This window comes from Ornithorhynchus anatinus, chromosome 3, assembly GCF_004115215.2.
Source record: "Ornithorhynchus anatinus isolate Pmale09 chromosome 3, mOrnAna1.pri.v4, whole genome shotgun sequence".
NCBI lineage: Eukaryota > Metazoa > Chordata > Mammalia > Monotremata > Ornithorhynchidae > Ornithorhynchus > Ornithorhynchus anatinus.
The window spans coordinates 92,120,867-92,140,443 of NC_041730.1; the positions used below are offsets into that span (position 1 = coordinate 92,120,867).

The 19,577-nt window shown below is 44.8% G+C and overlaps 1 protein-coding gene across 4 annotated transcripts in view; it reads left to right on the top strand.

The window, feature by feature from the left end:
• Positions 1-19,577, top strand: part of RICTOR (RPTOR independent companion of MTOR complex 2) — a 122,477-nt gene that overhangs the window by 59,699 nt on the left and 43,201 nt on the right. For all 4 annotated transcript variants that reach the window (XM_029058982.2, XM_029058983.2, XM_029058980.2 and 1 more), the window contains 7 exons: positions 720-783; positions 8,758-8,884; positions 9,902-10,071; positions 11,498-11,565; positions 13,352-13,419; positions 15,674-15,756; positions 19,160-19,247. In XM_029058982.2, the coding sequence (XP_028914815.1) occupies positions 720-783; positions 8,758-8,884; positions 9,902-10,071; positions 11,498-11,565; positions 13,352-13,419; positions 15,674-15,756; positions 19,160-19,247 (668 nt within the window). The remainder of the gene's footprint in view (positions 1-719; positions 784-8,757; positions 8,885-9,901; positions 10,072-11,497; positions 11,566-13,351; positions 13,420-15,673; positions 15,757-19,159; positions 19,248-19,577) is intronic.

The window sequence follows — 19,577 nt, forward strand, 5'->3', positions numbered from 1 at the left end:
TAGAAATTTCTGATTAGTAATGTTGTTGTTTGAATCATCTGTTTTGAGAATTGTCTTTCTGAGACGTGACATCCGCAATAATTTCTTGTCCTTTTAAAATGTTATCTGGAACAGAAATAGGCAGGCCCTTCGAAGGAAAAGAACCGGTAACTCAACAGATGGGAATTGGGGAAAAGTAAGAGTCTGTCGAGGAGTTTTCCAAATGAAGCAGGAAACGACAATTCTGTAACCTGTCACTCTCTTGAGGATTTTTTTTTTTTTTTAAGATGAAAATGTGTAAGTGATGCCTGGCATAATTTGGATGTCATCTATCAGCCCAAATAAAGCGTGACAGGGAAATCAGTTCAGTTGCCAGTAAAAATTTTGCTAAGGCAATGTCTTTTGAAAATATGCCACCCCATTGCACAAATGTATTCCGTCTGTGAGAAGCACTGGGGTTGTGAAATCTGTTGCAGTAATGTTTGGTTTATCCTAGGGGCTTTAAAGGGAATGGATGTTGAAATGTACCCATTCAGATGAGTGTCTCTCTTTGGACATGTTGGCCGTTGAAATGCGAACTTCAGTTCTTGACTCGTGAGGCCAAATGAAACGTACAAGACGGTCGTCTGGGTGCATCTTTAGTATGTCTCTCACGGCCGGATTTATCGCAGAATTGAAACGTACAGAAAGTAAGGCGCTCTCCTCAAGGTCATTTTATTGAACGTTTTCTCGTCATTTAGGTGCATCGATATACAGCAGAGCAATGAGGTAGAGCGGACGCAGGCACTTCGATTAGTCAGAAAGGTATGCCGATTTATAAAATTTTATAAGATATTTATTATCGGTCGTATAGGCCTCTCTTCCGGAATGTGATATTTTCGAATCTGATTTGGAGATGTGGGGGAAGGATATGGGACTGTGGTTAGCGAATGCGGGCTAACACTGAAGCACTTCGATGCCCACCAAACTCCCGCGGTACTAATGGAAATATCCTCATGCTTTACTATTTCCACTCTCTGATGTCTGTTTTAATGTCTCTCTCCCCCGTAGACTGTCAGCTCTTGAAGGCAGAGAGCCCCTCTACCAAGTCCGTTATATTGTGCTCTCCCGAGGGTTTGGTACTGGGTGGTTCATTTATTCATTTATTGAGCTCTTACTATGTGCAGAGCACCGTCCTAAGTGCTTGGGCAGCGTGGTTCAGTGGAAAGAGCCCGGGCTTGGGAGTCAGAGTTCATGGGTTCGAATCCCGACTCTGCCGCTTGCCAGCTGTGTGACCGTGGGCAAGTCACTTAACTTCTTTGTGCCTCAGTTACCTCATCTGTAAAATGGGGATTAAAACTGTGAGCCCCACGTGGGACAACCTGATCACCTTGTCCCCCCCCCCCCAGCGCTTAGAACAGTGCTTTGCACATAGTAAGCACTTAACAAATACCACCATTTATTTATTTTGGGAGTCAGAGGTCATGGGTTCGAATCCCAGCTCTGCCACTTGTCAGCTGTGTGACTGTGTGACTGTCACTTCTCTGGGCCTCAGTTCCCTCATCTGTAAAATGGGGATTAACTGTGAGCCTCACGTGGGACCATCTGATTGACCCTGTATCTACCCCAGCGCTTAGAACGGTGCTCTGCACAGAGTAAGCGCTTAACAAATACCAACACTATTATTATTATTATTAATTCGACAACAGATAGAGACAATCCCTGCCCAACGACCGACTCATTCTTCCATTAAGCGCTCAGTAAATACCACTGATTGGTTAAGTGAGGGAGTGCTCCCAAGAATGCCTTTTAAAACGTGTTTCAAGCAGAATGGCGACATCACTGCCATACTATCCTCCGTAGTTCATATGTGTGACAGGAAAGACAAACAGAGAAGCAGCGTGGCTCAGTGGAAAGAACCCGGGCTTGGGAGTCAGAGGTCATGGATTCGAATCCCGGCTCCGCCACTGGTCAGTTTGTGAGACTGTGGGCAAGTCACTTCACTTCTCTGGGCCTCAGTTCCCTCATCTGTAAAATGAGGATTAACTGTGAGCCTCACGTGGGGCCACCTGATTGACCTTGTTTCCACCGCAGCGCTTTGAACGGTGCGCTGCACGTAGTAAGCGCTTAACAAATACCAACGTTAGTAAGGACGAAACAACTTGCGGATTTTTATCAAGGAACCTCTCCGGATCCGCTACCCGAACGATTGCAGGTGGAGGTGGGGCGTTCTGGGAGAGATGTGTCCATGGCGTCGCTGTGGGTCGGAGACGACTGGACGGCGTAAGACGAGACAAGGCATGAAAAGTGCCGGTGACACGGAGTAATCCGCCCCGTCTCCAGGCAATCCCTTTGGCCGGTTCAAGTCCCGGAGAGTCAGAACTAAGGCCACCTCTCCTCGGCGGGGAAACTCCCTCATCAGCATTGCAAAGGGAAAGTATTGTCCCTAGAAAATACTTTGCCCTGTGGAAATTGAATCGAAGCAGTTACAAATTAAATTCCCCATCGAGTGCTTATGACAGGTGGGAAGCGTAGGTCAGTTCATTCATTCGGTAGTATTTATTGAGCGCTTACTATGTGCAGAGCGCTGTACTCAGCGCTTGGAATGTACAGTTCGGCAACAGATAGAGACAATCCCTGCCCGATGTCGGGCTCACAGTCTGATCGGGGGAGACAGACGGCAGAGCAGAACAGAAGGAAACAAAAACAAGGCAACATTATCATGATCAATAGAATCGATGGGTCGTACACCTCATTAACAAAATCAATCGGGTAATAAATAATATATACAAATGAGCACAGTGCTGAGGGGAAGGGGGGAGGAGGAGGAGGAGCGGGAGCAGAGGGAAAGGGGGCTCAGCTGAGGGGAGGGGAAGGAGGAGGAGCAGAGGAAAAAGCGGGGAGCTCAGTTGTTTCCAGACCATCTTCTCCGTACTCCTTCATTTGCCATGTAAACGACGGTCGACGCAGTGAGGTTTGTCTTTGGAAACCAGGAAGGTTTACAAGAAGCAACTGCAGGCATTTACGGGAAACAGCGTGGCCTAGTGAAAAGCAGTGTGGCCTAGTGGATAGAGCACGGGCCAGAATCCTAGCCAGAATCTACCCGAATTGACTACGGAAGAATATAATCTGTCGAACATTCCCACAGTGCAGCTCTAGATCACCGTGTGACAGGACCGTATATCGGTAGCATTTGAGTGCTTAATCTGTTGAGAGGACTGTATTTAGACCTTGAGAAAGTGCGATCAAATGAGTAGGCGTGATTCCTTCCCTCCAGGAGCGTACAATAATAACGTTGGTATTCGTTAAGCGCTTACTACGTGCAGAGCACTGTTCTAAGCACTGGGGGAGATACAGGGTAATCGGGTCGTCCCACGTGAGGCTCACAGTTAATCCCCATTTTCCGGATGAGGTAACTGAGGCGCAGAGAAGTTAAGTGACTCGCCCACAGTCACACGGCTGACAAGTGGCGGAGCCGGGAGTCGAACCCGTGACCTCTGACTGCGAAGCCCAGGCTCTTTCCACTGAGCCACGCTGCTTCCCCATCTAGCCTGGGGTCTCTGCAGCACATCAGCTACCAAAAGAAGTGCATCGAGACCTTAGTTTTCACAGACAGTTCGGAGGCGTGTGACACCATCAGTAGATCTGGACTCGGAAAATTAGTTCTTTTGTAACTAATCAGTTATATAATGTACAGAAAATAAGGCGCTCTCCTCAAGGTCATTTTATTGAACATAAGAATGTACCAAGCTTCTGAGACTGCTTCGTGACAGCTTGCTTGGGTGGGTGAGAGCTCACTGTGCTGCTCCGTCCTTTCTCCGGTGCCATTAGATTGAGCGGGGATGTGTAGCGGGCTTGATCCTGGTCAATTTATTCTATGCAGCTATGCTGGAAGATGTTAAAAAAAAAATTAAAAAGGCTGGATTTAGGTGTTAGAATAATCTTCCCCTTTTCCGGGAAACTCATCCATCGCAACAGACTTTGAGCATCACCCACAGTCCTAGAGACGGTTATTCTAGACTGTCAACTCGTCGTGGGGAGGGAACACGTCCGTTTATTGTTGTACTCTCCCGAGCGTTTAGTACCGTGCTGTGCACACAATAAGCGCTCGATAAATACGATTGGGTGAATTGAATGAGTACTTTACTCAGGTGGATGGGCAGCGAGGTACATAAAATGCAGCCTGCAGGTGATTGTACACTGCTTTACTGAATGAGGCCGGCACCGTGGGCGAACGAGAAGTTTAAAGGCAACTAAGGAAGTGTATCTGCTGCACAGCAGCAGACACTGTCTCGGAAATTGGGGGTTTTCAGGCAGCACGTCGATCAGCGAAGCGGTAGACGAAGCGGAGTGGCTTAGTGGGAGAAGCCCGGGCTTGGGAATCAGAGGTCACGGATTCTGATCCCGGCTCCGCCGCTTGTCAGCTCTGTGACTCTGGGGGAGTCATTTAGCAGCCCGGGCTTGGGAGTCAGAGGCCATGGGTTCGAATGCCGGCTCTGCCGCTTGTCAGCCGTGTGACTGTGGGCAAGTCACTTCACTTCTCTGGGCCTCAGTTACCTCACCTGGAACATGGGAATTAAGACTGTGAGCCTCACGTGGGGCAACCCAACTACCCTGTATCTCCCCCAGCGCTTAGAACAGTGCTCTGCATATAGTAAGTGCTTAACAAATACCAACATTTGTTGCTATTATTATTCTCTGTGCCTCAGTTATCCCCTGTGTAAAATGGGGATTAAGACTGTGAGCCCCACGTGGGACAACCTGATCACCTGTATCCTCCTCAGCGCCTAGAACGGTGCTTTGCACATAGTAAGCGCTAAACAAATGCCATCATCATGATTATTATTATTAACAGACAAGAAAATCTTTAGAAGACAATCAGGCAGCATCCCTCTGGCTCTAGGCCGACCCGAAGTCCTAAAGAGATGCTGTGCTGTGTGACCTTCTCTCCAGCTCTGAGGTCACCCTCATGCCTCTTCGCTGCGTCATGGGCTTGGGCTCCAACTTCTGGTGGTTGGGGAGAGCTGGGATGATGTTGCCTCTGCCTCCCTTGGCGTTGGGACAAAGAAAGCAGGCCATTAGCTTCACCCCCAAAGTTTTGGGGGTAGGTTGGGCAGCCGTTGCCAGCCTGCCTCTTTCCCGGAGCTGGTTGGGACTGGTGGAACTGGAACTGCTAAGAAGGCAGCTCCACTTGTGGCATGGCTACCACCCAGCAGGACCACACCATCCCTGGGTTTTAATAATAATAATAATAATAATTACGGTATTTCTTAAGTGCTTACTATGTGCCAGGCACGGTTTTAACGATTGGGATAGATCAGTTGTCCCACATGGGGCTCATAGTCTTTATCCCCATTTTACGGATGAGGGAAGCGAGGCACGGAGAAGTTGAGCGGCTTACCCGAGGTCACACGGCAGACGGGTGGAGGAAGCGGGGTTAGAACCGACGTCTTCTGACCCCCAAGCCCGTGCTCTTTCCACTGAGCCACGCCGCTCCTGGTCTTGCCCCATCTGCGGCTGGCGGCGCTCCTGCCCCGTCCCTGTCAGAGCTGGGCAAGTAGCCTGGGTCCTTCTCTGGCCCTCCTAAATCTACGTCGCCTCTCACCTTGCCCGGCTCCAACCCCGTCCTCACACTTTCCCCTGCTAGATTTCAAAACCCTCCTAGAATCTCCCCTCCTCCAGCGGACCTTCCCCGGTCAGTTATCCGCCCCCTGTATAGACTCAATCCGTCATCTGCCTCTAAGGCGTGTGTCCAGTGCCTGGCACCCAGTGAGCGCTCGATACCAGAATCATCATTATTCACTTGTACCGGTTTCCTGCCCTTGGGTATAGACGGGTGTTTGAACAGTCAGCTTTTTGATTCTGATCTTGTTGCCTGTATTTTCTGTCCGTCTTCCCCCATCGGAGTCCAGGATCCCGGTAGGGAAGAAATGTGCCTTGTGTTTTTCGATGTGCCCCCTCGAGTTCCCAGCGTAGTACATCGCACAGTGAGGCTCAATAAACTCCGTAAATACAAGGACGTGGGTGGCCGTCTCGGCCGTGTCTTGTCTCTGATTTGTCTCGTGACTCTGGGTCTCCGGTTCTGGGAGCATTTCTTTGCCCTACCCCTTTGAAGTCCGCACTCAGAAAATTGTAAATTGACACCTGTAGTTGTGGGGACATATTTCAGTGCCAGAGAGAGACTAATGAGGTTTGGTGAACGGGGATTAAAGCTAAGGATTTGGGGCCATTTGGGAATAGATGGGAAAAGACCTAAAGTCTAGGGCAATCCAGATAGGAGTATTTAAAGTAACATTCAAACACGGTTAATCCTTGATTATTCTGGGCCTGATTATGCATTTTGTGGACCGTCCAAATACCTTGCTTCTCTTTTTTTTTTTTCTTCTGCATGCTCTCCGAGGGCTTGTATCCCACTGTTCTTTCAAGTATCTTTTTGCCACCGTCGAAGACAGTATGGTTAGCAGAGAACATTAGTTTGATCCAGTGATTTTTTTTTTTAATGTTAGATTCATTTCCTTGAAGCTCCTTAGCATTCACACATGGGTGTGAATGAAGAGGGGAAGGAGGTGAAACTTAAGTCAATTTTACCACTTGGTGCCAACCCTACTAGTCATGGTTTGGTGTGGGTGACGGTTGAACACGTTGGCTAAAACTGGCTCTGTATAAAAAATCACCTATAGATTTCCTTTACCCCTAACACTGTGAACATAGATAATCCAAAATTAAATCTATCGATGTATTTGAAAGGACCAAAGCCTCGCTTCTTGCGGAATTCAGAATATGATTTGAGGTTAGTGGCCATCTTAAACTGTATCGAATACCCACATCAAATTGATTTCCTTTACGTAAAATGTCTCTCTTATTCAGAATATTTTCAGATTTTTTTTTTTTTTTTTTTAGTTTCAGAGGTGTTTAATAGCCATTTTCTGAAACGCCTTGAGCCAAGGTCAGGATTCTGACGTAAAACATTCAAGTGATAGAGTACAGAGAAGCCAGATCAACAGTTCAGTAATGGTTAGTGGGACGGTATTTAAATGCTCATACTTGTCAAGAAGAGAGAGCCCTGAAGCAAGCCACCATGCCTCCGGGTTTAAGAGAGCCACTCAAAATGGAGAGCCAGGATAGGGGGAAATAGCCAGGTTAAGGATGTAACAACCACCAGTCATTCATGCCTTATTTCCCCTGGTAATTCCTTAGGGTTATTTGCCCGATTTCTTCTTTTTAAACTAAGACTCTTCTAATGACTTAGTGACCAAGTGTCCAGCAAGAAAACACCCCAGGCGGCATGGCCTGTCTTTCCCAACAGAGTATAAGACAAGCCTATCGGTAACCTGAGATGTTAAATTCCATTTAAAATGAAATTCCGGTATGAGAGGTTGGGAGGACTAAGATTCTCCTTCCGCCACCTCAGAAGCCACTTTATTGTCTTGGAAGAAATAGAACCAGCAACTGGAGTCAGAAGCTTGGTAGAAGGGAGGCAAGAGATGACTGCCCTCCATAGTCATCCTTGATACCAACTTCTAGAGTTCCTGGTACAGACTCCCAAATTCGAAGTGGACAAGGAGCTGAAAATGTAAAAAAAAATCTGAATTATTTTCCCCATCCTGAATTAAAATGAATAACCCATTTAGTATTTCCCGCCTTAGAAAGGTAGAAACATTGAACTGTAAATTCTCGTCAATTTTCCTGCCTTCAGGTGGATTTCACTTAAACTGTTCTGGGCAGATTCATATCTCCTTTTTTGCTCTTAATTGCCTCCAGGAATTACAGTTTATAGCCCTTGACAATCTGTATGAGCCAGTTTTGGAGCAATAGGAATAACAAATGGGCATGTTCCCCCTTTACCCCCAAAAAAGCCTTAATAGCTAATCTGTCTGTAGTCTCACATATTTTTGTATTAGAATCAATATTTTACATTACAGGGACTCCAGAATAATTGCCTGATTGCCTAGAGAGGCACCAGATATTTGAATGTTAGCAGTTAGTGAAGGATGGGAAATGTTTCAAACTGGTCATCTGAAATCATTAATAAAGAACTTCTTATTTGGAAGCTAACAGTTATCTGCTAAAGCACATTCTTAATATATTTCCAAAAAATCCTAAAGCAACGTGCCCCCTTTAGAAAATAAACATGAAAAATCTCTAGAGGAGCCCATTTAGTAATTGAATAAGTTCACAGGGTGTTTTATGAATTTAAATAATGGTTGTGTGCCTATGTCATTCAGTTTTCCAAACTGAAAGATACTGGTTCATTATTTGCGACTAACAGCCTTTCATTACATTGGTATGTGTTGCTTAATTATGTGAACTAGAAAGATTTGTTTTGAAGAGGAGGAAAGAATTGTTAAATCTTTTTCAGGTGTTTCCATTTCATCGCTTACCACATCACCTAGAACACATTGAATTACTCCCCGTATCTTTAGTATTTTAATAATAATAATAATGGCATTTGTTATGCGCTTACTATGTGTCAGGCACTGTACTAAGCGCTGGGGTGGATCCGAGCAAAGCAAGTTGGACACAGTCCCTGTCCCACATGGGGCTCACCCTGTCAATCCCCATTTTACAGAGAAGGTAACTGAAGCACAGAGAAATGAAGCGAGTTGCCCAAGGTCACCCAGCGGACAAGTGGCGGAGCCGGGACTAGAACCCACGACCTGACTCCCAAGCCTGTGCTCTCTCCAGTACGCCCTGCTGCTTCCCCAATTTTAGGAACTGGGAAAGAAAGTCCTAAAGATATTTTGCTGTCTTCTATTATGATGGTAATAACACCTCCTTGCTTCTTTTGTTGTTCTACAGATGATTACTGTGAATGCTTCCCTATTTCCTAGCTCTGTAACTAATTCTTTGATAGCAGTCGGAAATGACGGTCTTCAAGAAAGAGACAGGATGGTCCGAGCCTGCATTGCTATTATCTGTGAATTAGGTAAGAATGTCGCGTGAAAGCAGAAATTGACTTGGTGCTTCGAGTATGAAGTTTTATGAGTAGAGCTGTCTACCCGTTTTTTCCAGGCACAGTGTTTGTCGTTGGGCGGGGGGGGGGGGGGGGAAGGCAAGCAAAAACGAGGCAAATGTGGAAAGGGACAAGGCAGAAGGAAGGCGTAGGGGGAGGCAGGGAGGAGTTGCAATGATTGAGACAGACTCGGGGTGCAGAGACGGACAGACAGGTACAGAAGAACTCTTTTCCCCCTGCCGTCTATCTCTCTCCCCCGACCCTTTTCCCTCCCTTTTCTAAAATGACATTTTCTGTCGCGGGTAGTGTCCAGTAGAAGCTGGGCAGGTGATAACCAAGTTCGTTGGCTAGGGGTTTTCCACGCCTGCTGTCTAGAGCGTGTTTTAGGATATCTCCTCTGAGGAAATTATTAAAGTGAAAAATGAATAAAGGCATAGTCTCCATGTTAGAGAGAACTTTTGTTTACAAAAGTTAGTGCAGTAAAATATATATCCGATTTTAACCAAATGATTTCTTTTTTTCTAAGCTGCTATAGGTGGTAGTATAATATTATTATTTAGGTGGTATTAGGTGTTTAGGGTATCTTTTCCAAGGTATTTTAGGGTAAACTACAGCTGCCGAACGGGCAGCCTGAGCATAAACATTCAGTAGTCATATGAGAAAGGTATTCCGTTTCTCGTAGTATAAGGTGTAATAACGTGGAATCATCAGTCCTTGAGTAACATGTAAATTGTATAGGTATACCGGTATCTGGAGAGCACGTGGCATAACACATTGGAAAGCCAAGGAAACGTATTTCCATATATTGAGGAAATTGCTATTTTTCTTTCAATATTAATCCGTGCAGAGTTGTTACATAAAAAAAAAAAACCTGTTCCGATTTGGTCTTTAAAAAAGTGCTTTTAGCAAATGTCCTACTGTAGAAGTTCCTTATAATAGTTATTTTTAATTTCCATCATTTATTAAATTTGTGTTTTGCTCTTTTTCTAGCACTTCAGAATCCAGAAGTGGTGGCTCTTCGAGGTGGGCTTAGTACCATCTTGAAAAACGTAATTGATTGCCAGTTGAGTCGAATAAATGAGGCCCTTATCACCACAGTTTTACACCTCCTTAATCACCCAAAGACCAGGCAATATGTGCGAGCGGATGTAGAATTAGAGGTAGAAATTTCATTTCTGTTGTCTTCTTATGTTATAATATCCATCCTTACTTGAAATCCGCAAATTAATATATCAGTGCCCTAGCGTTTCAAAGCCCAAACCGAGACGGTCCTGCTTTCAGTATTTTTTTTATTTTGAGTAGAATTGCATTGTGTATTCGTTGGGGTATGGAATTCTGGAATGACTATTTCTCCAAACCTTTAAATTCTGATCTTATCATCTCTCTTCTCGTCCCCCTTCTCCCTTCGAAGGAAATGTATCCGCTGATTAGTTGTTGAACTTCAAGTACCTCTTATAGCTGTCACAGAGCTGACAGTGTTACATATTTACCAATTTTGTGGGGGCCGTGACCGTTGAGTAGATGAAGTTAAAGTTCACATGTAACGTGAGGTTGCGTGCGGTGCTCTCGTTGAGCGTTGACTTTAAATCCGCTGACAGCCCTGGGTGTAAGCTGGAATTTTTGGCATGGTACAATGTACGACTTGTTTGAAATCTGTTACAAGTAAGTAGAGTAAGCTTTAACTTTGAAATATGAGAGTTGGGTACAAAGAAAAGGATAGTAGACTCTTGTTTATCCATTTCCCACATAACTCATCTGCACATTTTCCAGGCCAAAAACAAGATTGCAAAAGGCCACAATAGATAAAGCTAACAGTGTCTTTATACGTGGCCTGGGCCTCTGTGTTTTTATTTGTCCTTGACTTTTTCCACACACAGGAGTCCCCGTAGGCTGACTTGAAGTTTGGTAGAGATTATTAGAACTACCGCTGCCAACCCTCGGCCTGTTTCTGTGATCCCTTTTCCCCCCTTTCCTCATTCAGTAGCTCTTTCTGGTTGCTGGTGTACGCTTTTCTCTTTTGTGGGCTTCCCAGTTCTTTAATTTATTTGACTTCCAAACCAAATCAAGAAGGCTACCGTGAGCTAAGGAGAACAGGCTGTCAGAGAAACGGCGTGGCTTAAGGGAAAGAGCACGGCCTTGGGAGTCAAAGGATGTGGGTTCTAATCCCGGCTCCGCCACTTGTCGCTGTGTGACCTTGGGCAAGCCACTCCACTTCTCTGTGCCTCAGTTACCTCATCTCTGCATCAAGTAGGCGTTCAGTAAATGCAATTGATAGATTTTTTTCCTTTATGGGAGGGGAATTGCTGTTTTATTTCATAAGTATTATTTGTTTTCATTGGAGATTTTTTTTTCCTTACCATTCATGTGAGCTTTTCATCCACTTTAGCATGAATAAATTGTTATTATTAATAATAATAATATTTATTGAGCGCTTACTATGTGCAAAGCACTGTACTAAGTGCTTGGGAGAGTACCATATAACATCAGACACATTCCCTACTTATGATAGTGCAGTTGTATGAAGAAAGAATGAAATAAAAACCAGTGGGAGGACATACTTTTAATAACACCTTTCTATATTTGTAGCGAATTTTAGCACCGTATACAGATTTTCACTACAGACATAATCCAGATACGGCGGAGGGGCAGCTAAAGTAAGTATCCTTTGTTTCATGATTAGATGTGAAGTTGCAGTTTCTAATAAAGCTTAATTTTTTTTTAATTCTGAGAACCAATTTTTTTATTTGGAGACTTCTATAATTTTCCATTGAAATCTAAGGGAGGGGTGAACAGGTTCAGGTAAACCGAAGGGTAATTGAAATGTGTGGTTTGGTTTTTTTTGTTTCACTACCAAGTAATTTGAATTAAATTGGCCATAAAGCAACACATAATGATTTTAGGCATTTAAAACCTTGGAAGCAGTTTTTCAGCATCGAGATAAAAAGTTTCATAAACTCAAGCATTTTATTAGTTACAATTAGGGTATGGATTTCAGGGGGTTTAAAATAATTTATAATATGGGGAATCATTTTTGAGGTTTTTATCTGGAAAAAACTTAAATCCCAAAAATCTTGGGTTACAATTAGGGTATGGCTTTCAGGGGGTTTCGAATAATTTATAATATGGGGAATAATTTTCGAGGTTGTTTTTATCTGGGGAAAAAACTTAAATCCCAAAAATCTTGGATTTTATTATAGCTTTTATTTTTATAGTTCACAGACAGCAGCACCTGCATGACAAGTGTTTCATTGGTAATATTGCTCCTTTCTGCCATTTGCAAATGGCTGAGTGAACCCTTGTTATTTCAGCTATTTCTTGACCTAGTGATATTAATTATGGCACGTGAGGTGCTTACTGTGTACCACGCACTGTACTAAGCGCTGGGGTAGTTCCAAGATAATCAAGTCAGACACAATTCCTGCCCCATATGAGCCTTCCACTCTGAGGTGAGAGAGAGAACAGATTTTGAATCCCTATTTTACAGGTGAGGAAACTGGGTCGCAGAGAAACCAAGTGACTTGCCCAAGGTCACATACCAGACAAGTGGCAGAGTCTGGATTAGACGAAACACACACCCCCAAGCCATGCCACTTCTCACGTCGAGCCATTTTGAGACAGTCACTCAGTACAGGTTATCAGACTGCAGCATTAAATCAGAATTTAGCAATCCATGTTTGGGGTTGGAAGTGAGGACCTGCGTTACAGAGAAATGAGCAGTGACACAAATTATAAGAAATAAGCATGGGGAAAAGGGAAATTTTCCAGAAAAGCAGCATCAGAATTTTAAAAGGCTAAAATCTTCCAGGTATGTAATGATATTTAAGAAGTATCTACTATGTGCTAAGCACTGATTTGGGTATAGGGTAATTAGTTTATACATCTACCTATCCCATAGAGAGAGCAAATATTTTTATCCTCATTTTACAGATGGTACTGAGACATAGTGACCTGCCCAAGGTCACATAGCAGATAAGTGTCACTCCAAAATACATATTTATTCTGTTGAAAGCAGTAGCAATATTGATTAATTACACCAATGTAGTTTATTGTCCTAAGTCCATTTGGGGACCGAAAATGTTAATAAAATATTGTTTAATTTTGTGAAGCACTTTTTCTTTTCCTGAGTGAAGGGCTAAGGTTTAGACCTAATTTTTCAAAACTGGTTTGAGGATAGAAATTGAATTCAATTGAATAAAAGCCCCAAATCCATACCCGATTATAGTAATGTTGTTCAAGAATAAATGGATAGTGGGAGTAAGGAAAGGAGACCTATGGGTGCAAAAAGAATTTTGACAAGATTTTTCATTTAAGTCATCATACAAACATTTGCAAGTTATTTGGACTTTCAAAGAGCATGAAAACTCTTTAAATGTTAACCTTTTGGCTGGCCATTTGAATTCTCCTTTATGGCATTGTCTTTCTATCTTTTATTTTTAACAGAGAAGACAGAGAAGCACGATTCCTAGCTAGTAAAATGGGAATAGTGGCAACCTTCCGTTCATGGGCCGGTATGTTCTTCACTGACCTTTTCCCATCCTTAATGTGTGCTTAGGTGTGCTTAAGATATCTAAAGTCATCTACTGGCCAACACGTTCTGCTCTTCAACTCATCCCGTGTCTGACGCCAGCCAGGTTTCAGTCCAGTTTGGTGGCATGGCAGATACTCTGGGGGGGGCTGGTTTAGACCAACAGTTCCAGGAGGAGTGGCTTAGTTTGGATTACCCAAGCGTCTGTTCTAGCTGATGTGCCCTTCTGCTTTAGGGGAAAAAAAAAGGTATTTATTGAGCGCTTATTGTGTGCAGCGCACTTTAGACATGGAAGCCCATTATCAACCCGGTCCTACTGGAGTCCTTGAAACTAGTAATAACTGAGGCTCAGTCTGCAAATCTGCCAATGGGGGTGACTCTCGGGACCAGTGACCTGCCTGAACCGCGGAATTGGACAACCACCAGATGAGCGTGGTCAGGCTAAGGGGCCTAATCCTTCACTATATTTCCACTACCAGTGACGTTTCCGTGAAGTCGGGATATTAGGTGGAATTCTTGGATATGTCCTTATACAATCTCCTGGAAGAACTCCAGCTGGGAACGCTTCCATTAAGTCTTCAAAGGCTAGGGAAAGGGTCATATCAAATCATTCATTCAGTAGTATTTATTGAGCACTTACTATGTGCAGAGCACTGTACTAAGCGCTTGGAATGGACAGGTCGGCAACAGATAGAGACAATCCTCTTTGCTATCGTCTCTTTCTCAGATGCCTGGGGTTTATTAATGTATAGTTAATGTAATCAGCATAAAGATTTAGTATGACCCCATTCCTCTAGAAACGCAAGTTTGTAAAAATAATAAGAAGAAGAAGAAGGGCATTTTAGGGCTTACTAATAAATAATTATGGTTTCGTTAAACGCTTACTATGTGCAGGAGACTGTACTAAGCCCTGGGGTGGATACAAGCAAATCAAGTTGGACGTAGTCCCTGTCCCATGTGGGGCTCACAGTCTCAATCCCCGTTTGACAGATGAGGCACGGAGGAGTGAAGTGACTTGCCCAAGGCCTCACACAGCAGACAGGTGGCGGAGACAGATTAGAACCCATGACCTTCTGACTCCCAGGCCCGTGCTCTATCCACTACGCCGGGCTGCTTCTGCGTGTTTAACAGAACACACAGGAAGTTATGGGAAGCAGCGTGGCTCAGTGGAAAGAGTCCGGACTTGGGAGTCAGAGGTCATGGGTTCGAATTCCGGCTCTGCCACTTGTCAGCTGTGTGACTGTGGGCAAGGTACTTCACTTCTCTGTGCCTCAGTTCCCTCATCTGCAAAATGGGGATGAAGACTGGGCCTCACGGGGGACAATCTGATTACCCTGTATCTACCCCAGCGCTGCACATAGTAAGCGCTTAGCGAACACCAACATTATTAGTATTAACACTACAGTGTGTTAAAGAGCTGGAGTAGATAGAAGGCGTGGAGATCAGACCCTCTCTCTGGCTCACACAGGGTTTACAGTCTGTCCTATCCCCATTTTGGTAGAGGTTAAGTGGACTTGCCCAGGGTCACACAATAGATCTGGAACTCAAACCCTGGCCTCCTGAGTCTGGCATGTGCTAGATACTCTACACCATGCTACTTCTCAGTCTTTCCCGGCATGGCCAGTGGGAGATTACTATTACAGGTTGGTGGTGGCGGGCCTAGCAAGCGTTTTCTATTTTACTATGGCTGTATTTTAATTGTGGGGTGAGAATCTTGTCACCCAAAACCAATGCTATTAGAAGGGTTTGCTGAATTCGAGGTTTAAAATAACAATAATAATAATAATGTTGGTATTTGTTAAGCGCTTACTATGTGCAAAGCACTGTTCTGAGCGCCGGGGGATACAAGGTGATCAGATTGTCCCACGTGGGGCTCACAGTTTTCATCCCCATTTGACAGATGAGGTATCTGAGGCACAGAGAAGTTAAGTGACTTGCCCAAAGTCACACAGCTAGCAAGCGGCAGAGCCGGGATTCGAACCCATGACCTATGACTCCCAAGCCCAGGCTCTTTCCACTGAGCCACGCTGCTTCTCAAAATGCAAATACAAATAAAATGCTTCTTAAAATACAACTGACACAAAGAAATACATAGCTTGTGATGTCACTAGGCATTTATTCAGTGGAGTCATATCATTAAGAAGATAATGACAGTCTCTTTAGGCTACAGCCTAACTGTTAGTTTAATTTACACTTGGCTTTTGGTGGAGGTTCATCATTATTCTTTTATTTTCTAGGTATTATTAGTTTATGTAAGCCTGGGAACTCTGGGATCCAGTCTTTAATTGGGGTACTTTGCATACCAAATATGGAAATTCGGGTAGGTAAAAACTTTTCAGTTGTTATTCCTTTCCTTGCCTTCCAGCCGAGGGAGTTACTTAATGCAGGTTATGAAATTGCTCTCTGGTGGATTTCTCCCAAAACCTTTTACCTCCTGAGTTGTTGATCCTGACCGTCCGTGTAGTTCATTTAAAATATAAGAATGCAGTTTGGTTCTCCAGGGCCAAAATATCAGGTAAATGATTCTCTAAGCTGTATGGAATGTTAACATCTCTGATGAGAGATGATGACAGATCACAGAAGTCAATGAATGGATATTTATTGGGTGAATAGCACACTTTAAATCAAGAATTTCTACATCAGAGTAGTCATTTCCCATCCCCCTAAATTTTAAAATGGCTTATATTTGAGGCAGCCTGGCATCATACAAATAAGATGTCATCAATAGCATTTCTTGAGCACCTTCTTCACGCACGGACCGTATCGGATATTTGGGAGAAAAATGGAAGAAAGGACCCCTGCTCTCGAGGAGCTTGGAATCTAGTACAGGAGGTAGAGACTTGAAATAAATGACAGCTAAAGGGAATGAGAGAGTGTACCTTCGAGGGTGTGGTAATTCAAGGGCTTAGGTGACATAGGAGGGCCAAGGTGACGGTTACAGGTGACAGTGCAGAGTGGGATGATAAAATTACTCGAGGAAGATATCCTGGAGGAGAGGTGATCTCAGAGTGTCTTCGAAGATGGGGGCAACCGCTTATTATTTTTAAAAGTGTATGCAAAATTGTCTATAATTTCATATACAATATCTGGCTATAAATAAAAGCATTGAAGGTGACGATTTGAATCTGAGTAAGAGTAAACTGTGAATCCATCTGCTGATCCTGTAACGATCACCTTGCTGCCTTAGCAGATTGAGAACTAAGGTGTGTATTCAAAAGCGTTGAACACTCAAATGTGAGCAGAGTCAAAATCGTTCCGAGGTCATACGGTTACAGCAGTTTGGCGTTCCCTTTTATCCCCTTTGGAGCCGAGGGGACCGGCAAGTGGTATTTCAGAGTTGCCTTTCTTTAAGAATGGAAAACTGGTGGTGATCTGGCCATTCCGACTTTAAGTGAGTAGGATAAAGTCTAATAGGAAAAGGTCACTGTAAAAAAAAAAAAAAAAATCTCCTTTGGACAAATTTACTCCCTGAAAGTCAGTGAAAACTGGCTGGATAACTCAGAAACTTCACAGTTTTTGCCATAGGTTCTAGAAAAATATATATCAAACTTCTTTCCCAAAAACACTCCATAAAAGCAAGTCAACATTAGGCTTCCTACCTCCCGGCTAGGGAGGTGAGAGGTGATAGAAACGGGCCTAAAGACTTGCAGTTGCCATGGCACTAATACTTTTGCTGTGAGTCAGTCGCATTTGCCGCGGCTGCTTTCCTTTCTGCTCTTGGCTAGTCGTGACTATAAAGGGAGAGAGCCTCGATTGTATTGCAGCTCCTGCAACTCCGCTTCCTCCAGCTATCGTTCTAAACGCAGACCCGACCCAATAGCTCCCGTCAACTCCGTGTTCCTCGCTCTGGCGTCAGCCAGCCGGTCGTATTTATTAAGCGCTCACCGTGTGCGGGGCTCTGTACTAAGCGCTTGGACCAGTACACTAGGGCAGACACGGTCCCCCTCCACGATGAACTTGCAGTCTAGAGGGAGAGGCAGGCATTAATAGAAATAAATAAAATTACAGATCCGTCCGTAAGTGCCGTGGGGCAGGGAGGTGGGACGAATGGAGGGAGCGAGTCAAGGCCACGCGGAAGGGAGTGAGTGGCAGAAGAGGAAAGGAGGGTTAGTCAGGGAAGGCCTCTTGGAGGAGACGGGCCTTCCATAAGGCCTCGAAGGAGGGGAGAGTAATGGAGCAGCTTAGGCGTTAGAGGCACGTACAGGCTAGCTGTCACTGGCCACCCTGTTAGAAGTGGACTTGCGCTGCCAGCTTCTGCTCAGGTGTAAGCCGTTAAAAATGTTTTTCTTTATTCACCCATCCCAGTGATCCCCTGCTTCCTGACTGCTCCGTACCCCTTCTTACCCTCTTCTTTTCCTGGTGGGCCAGCTCAAAATGGTCCTGCCCGCTGCCTCTCTCTGTTTCTCCCTCTCCCTGCCCCCCTCCCCCCCCCCCACATGGTATTTGTTATGCACTATGTGCCAGACACTGTACTAAGTACTGGGGTAAATACAAGCTCCTGAGGTTGGACAAAGTCCCTGTCCCACATGGGGCTCACTGTCTTAATCCCCATTTTATAGATGAGGGAACTGAGGCAGAGAAAAGGGAAGTGACTTGCCCGGAGTCACACAGCAGAGAAGTGGCAGAGCCAGAGTTAGAACCCAGATCCTCCTCGCTCCCCGGCCCCTGCTCTATGCACTGGGCCGGATTTTGATTGTGGTTCCGTCGTCCCCATTCCCGTTCTGTGCCTGTCTCTCCTTTTGCTCCCGTGGTTCCCCAAGGCCTTAGGGCAGTGATCTCCTCCGAGAGGCCTTCCCTGCCTACGCCGCCTCCCCCCCTTTTGCTTTTCTCCCCCTCCCTTCGCCATCGCCCCGACTTGTGCTCCCTTTGTTCTTCTCCACTCCTAGCCCCACAGCACTTATGTACCTATCTGTAATTTATTTAAATTAATGTCCGCCTCCCCCTCCCACCCCAGACTGTGAGCTCATTGTGGACAGGGAATGCGTATGTTTTATTGTTGCCTTGTACTCTCCCAAGCACTAGTACAGTGCTCTGCACACAGCGCTCAACTGATACGATTGAAGAAATGAATTCCTATGTTCTTGGAATGCTTGGTGATCTGGGCCAGAAGCAAGTGGCAGGGAAGGAAATGGGGGGTGTAGATAATAATAATGTTGGTATTGGTTAAGCGCTTACTATGTGCAGAGCGCTGTTCTAAGCGCTGGGGGAGATACAGGGCAATCAGGTTGTCCCACATGAGGCTCTGGGAAGACTGAGTGTTGGGCTGGGGTGGTGGGGAGGCTAAGCATATTTGGGGTTTGGAGCAGAATGAAGGGGAGGTTCCTGAGTGGTGGGCCGAGGTATGAGAGCCACAAGGACGGAACACAAAGAGAGCAAGGCAGATGAGGAAAAATGAAAATTGAAATGATTTTACTGGGCAGCAGGTAGCAGATTTTGGGTGCGCTGGGTGACGGGAACCAGGAGCCGATGTTGAGTCTTTACCACCTGTCGAACTGAGAGGTGCCAGTGCAAGCCCCAGGCCGTTTCCCTACTTCCCACCTGGATCCTCCTTTGGCTCCAGCTTCCCTATACTTCCAAGGATCAAGCAAACCGTGCACTTCGAAGCTTTTATTGGCTATATAATATGCGCATCTAGAAAATGGGGGCAAAGATTTTTACTGTAAAATGGGTGAAGCACAGTTTGTAAGGTGCTTTGTGAAATTCATTTCTCACTGTGTTTTCAGCGAGGTCTACTTGAGGTTCTTTATGATATATTTCGTCTCCCTCTCCCTGTCGTGACGGAAGAATTCATAGAAGCGCTACTCAGCGTTGGTAAGCATCGAGAGTGATGGACAATTGTTTCAGTAGTTCTTGCTTGGTGTGTTTTTTTTCTTTAAGTTTTATTTGTATCCTCTTGAGCAGTGTTGTCCGAATTCTGGTATCATCCTACTTCATAAGATAATTAAATCTTATAAATTTTTTCGATTAGTTATTAGATTTGATACTGGAGCCAATCATGCTATTAAATGTAATAGGGGAAAACCTGGCTCATCGTATCCAGACTGTCAGCCCGTTGTGAGCAGGGATTGTCTCTATTGCTGTATTGTACTTTCCGAGCGCTCAGTACAGTGCTCTGCACAGAGTAGGCGCTCAGTAAATACG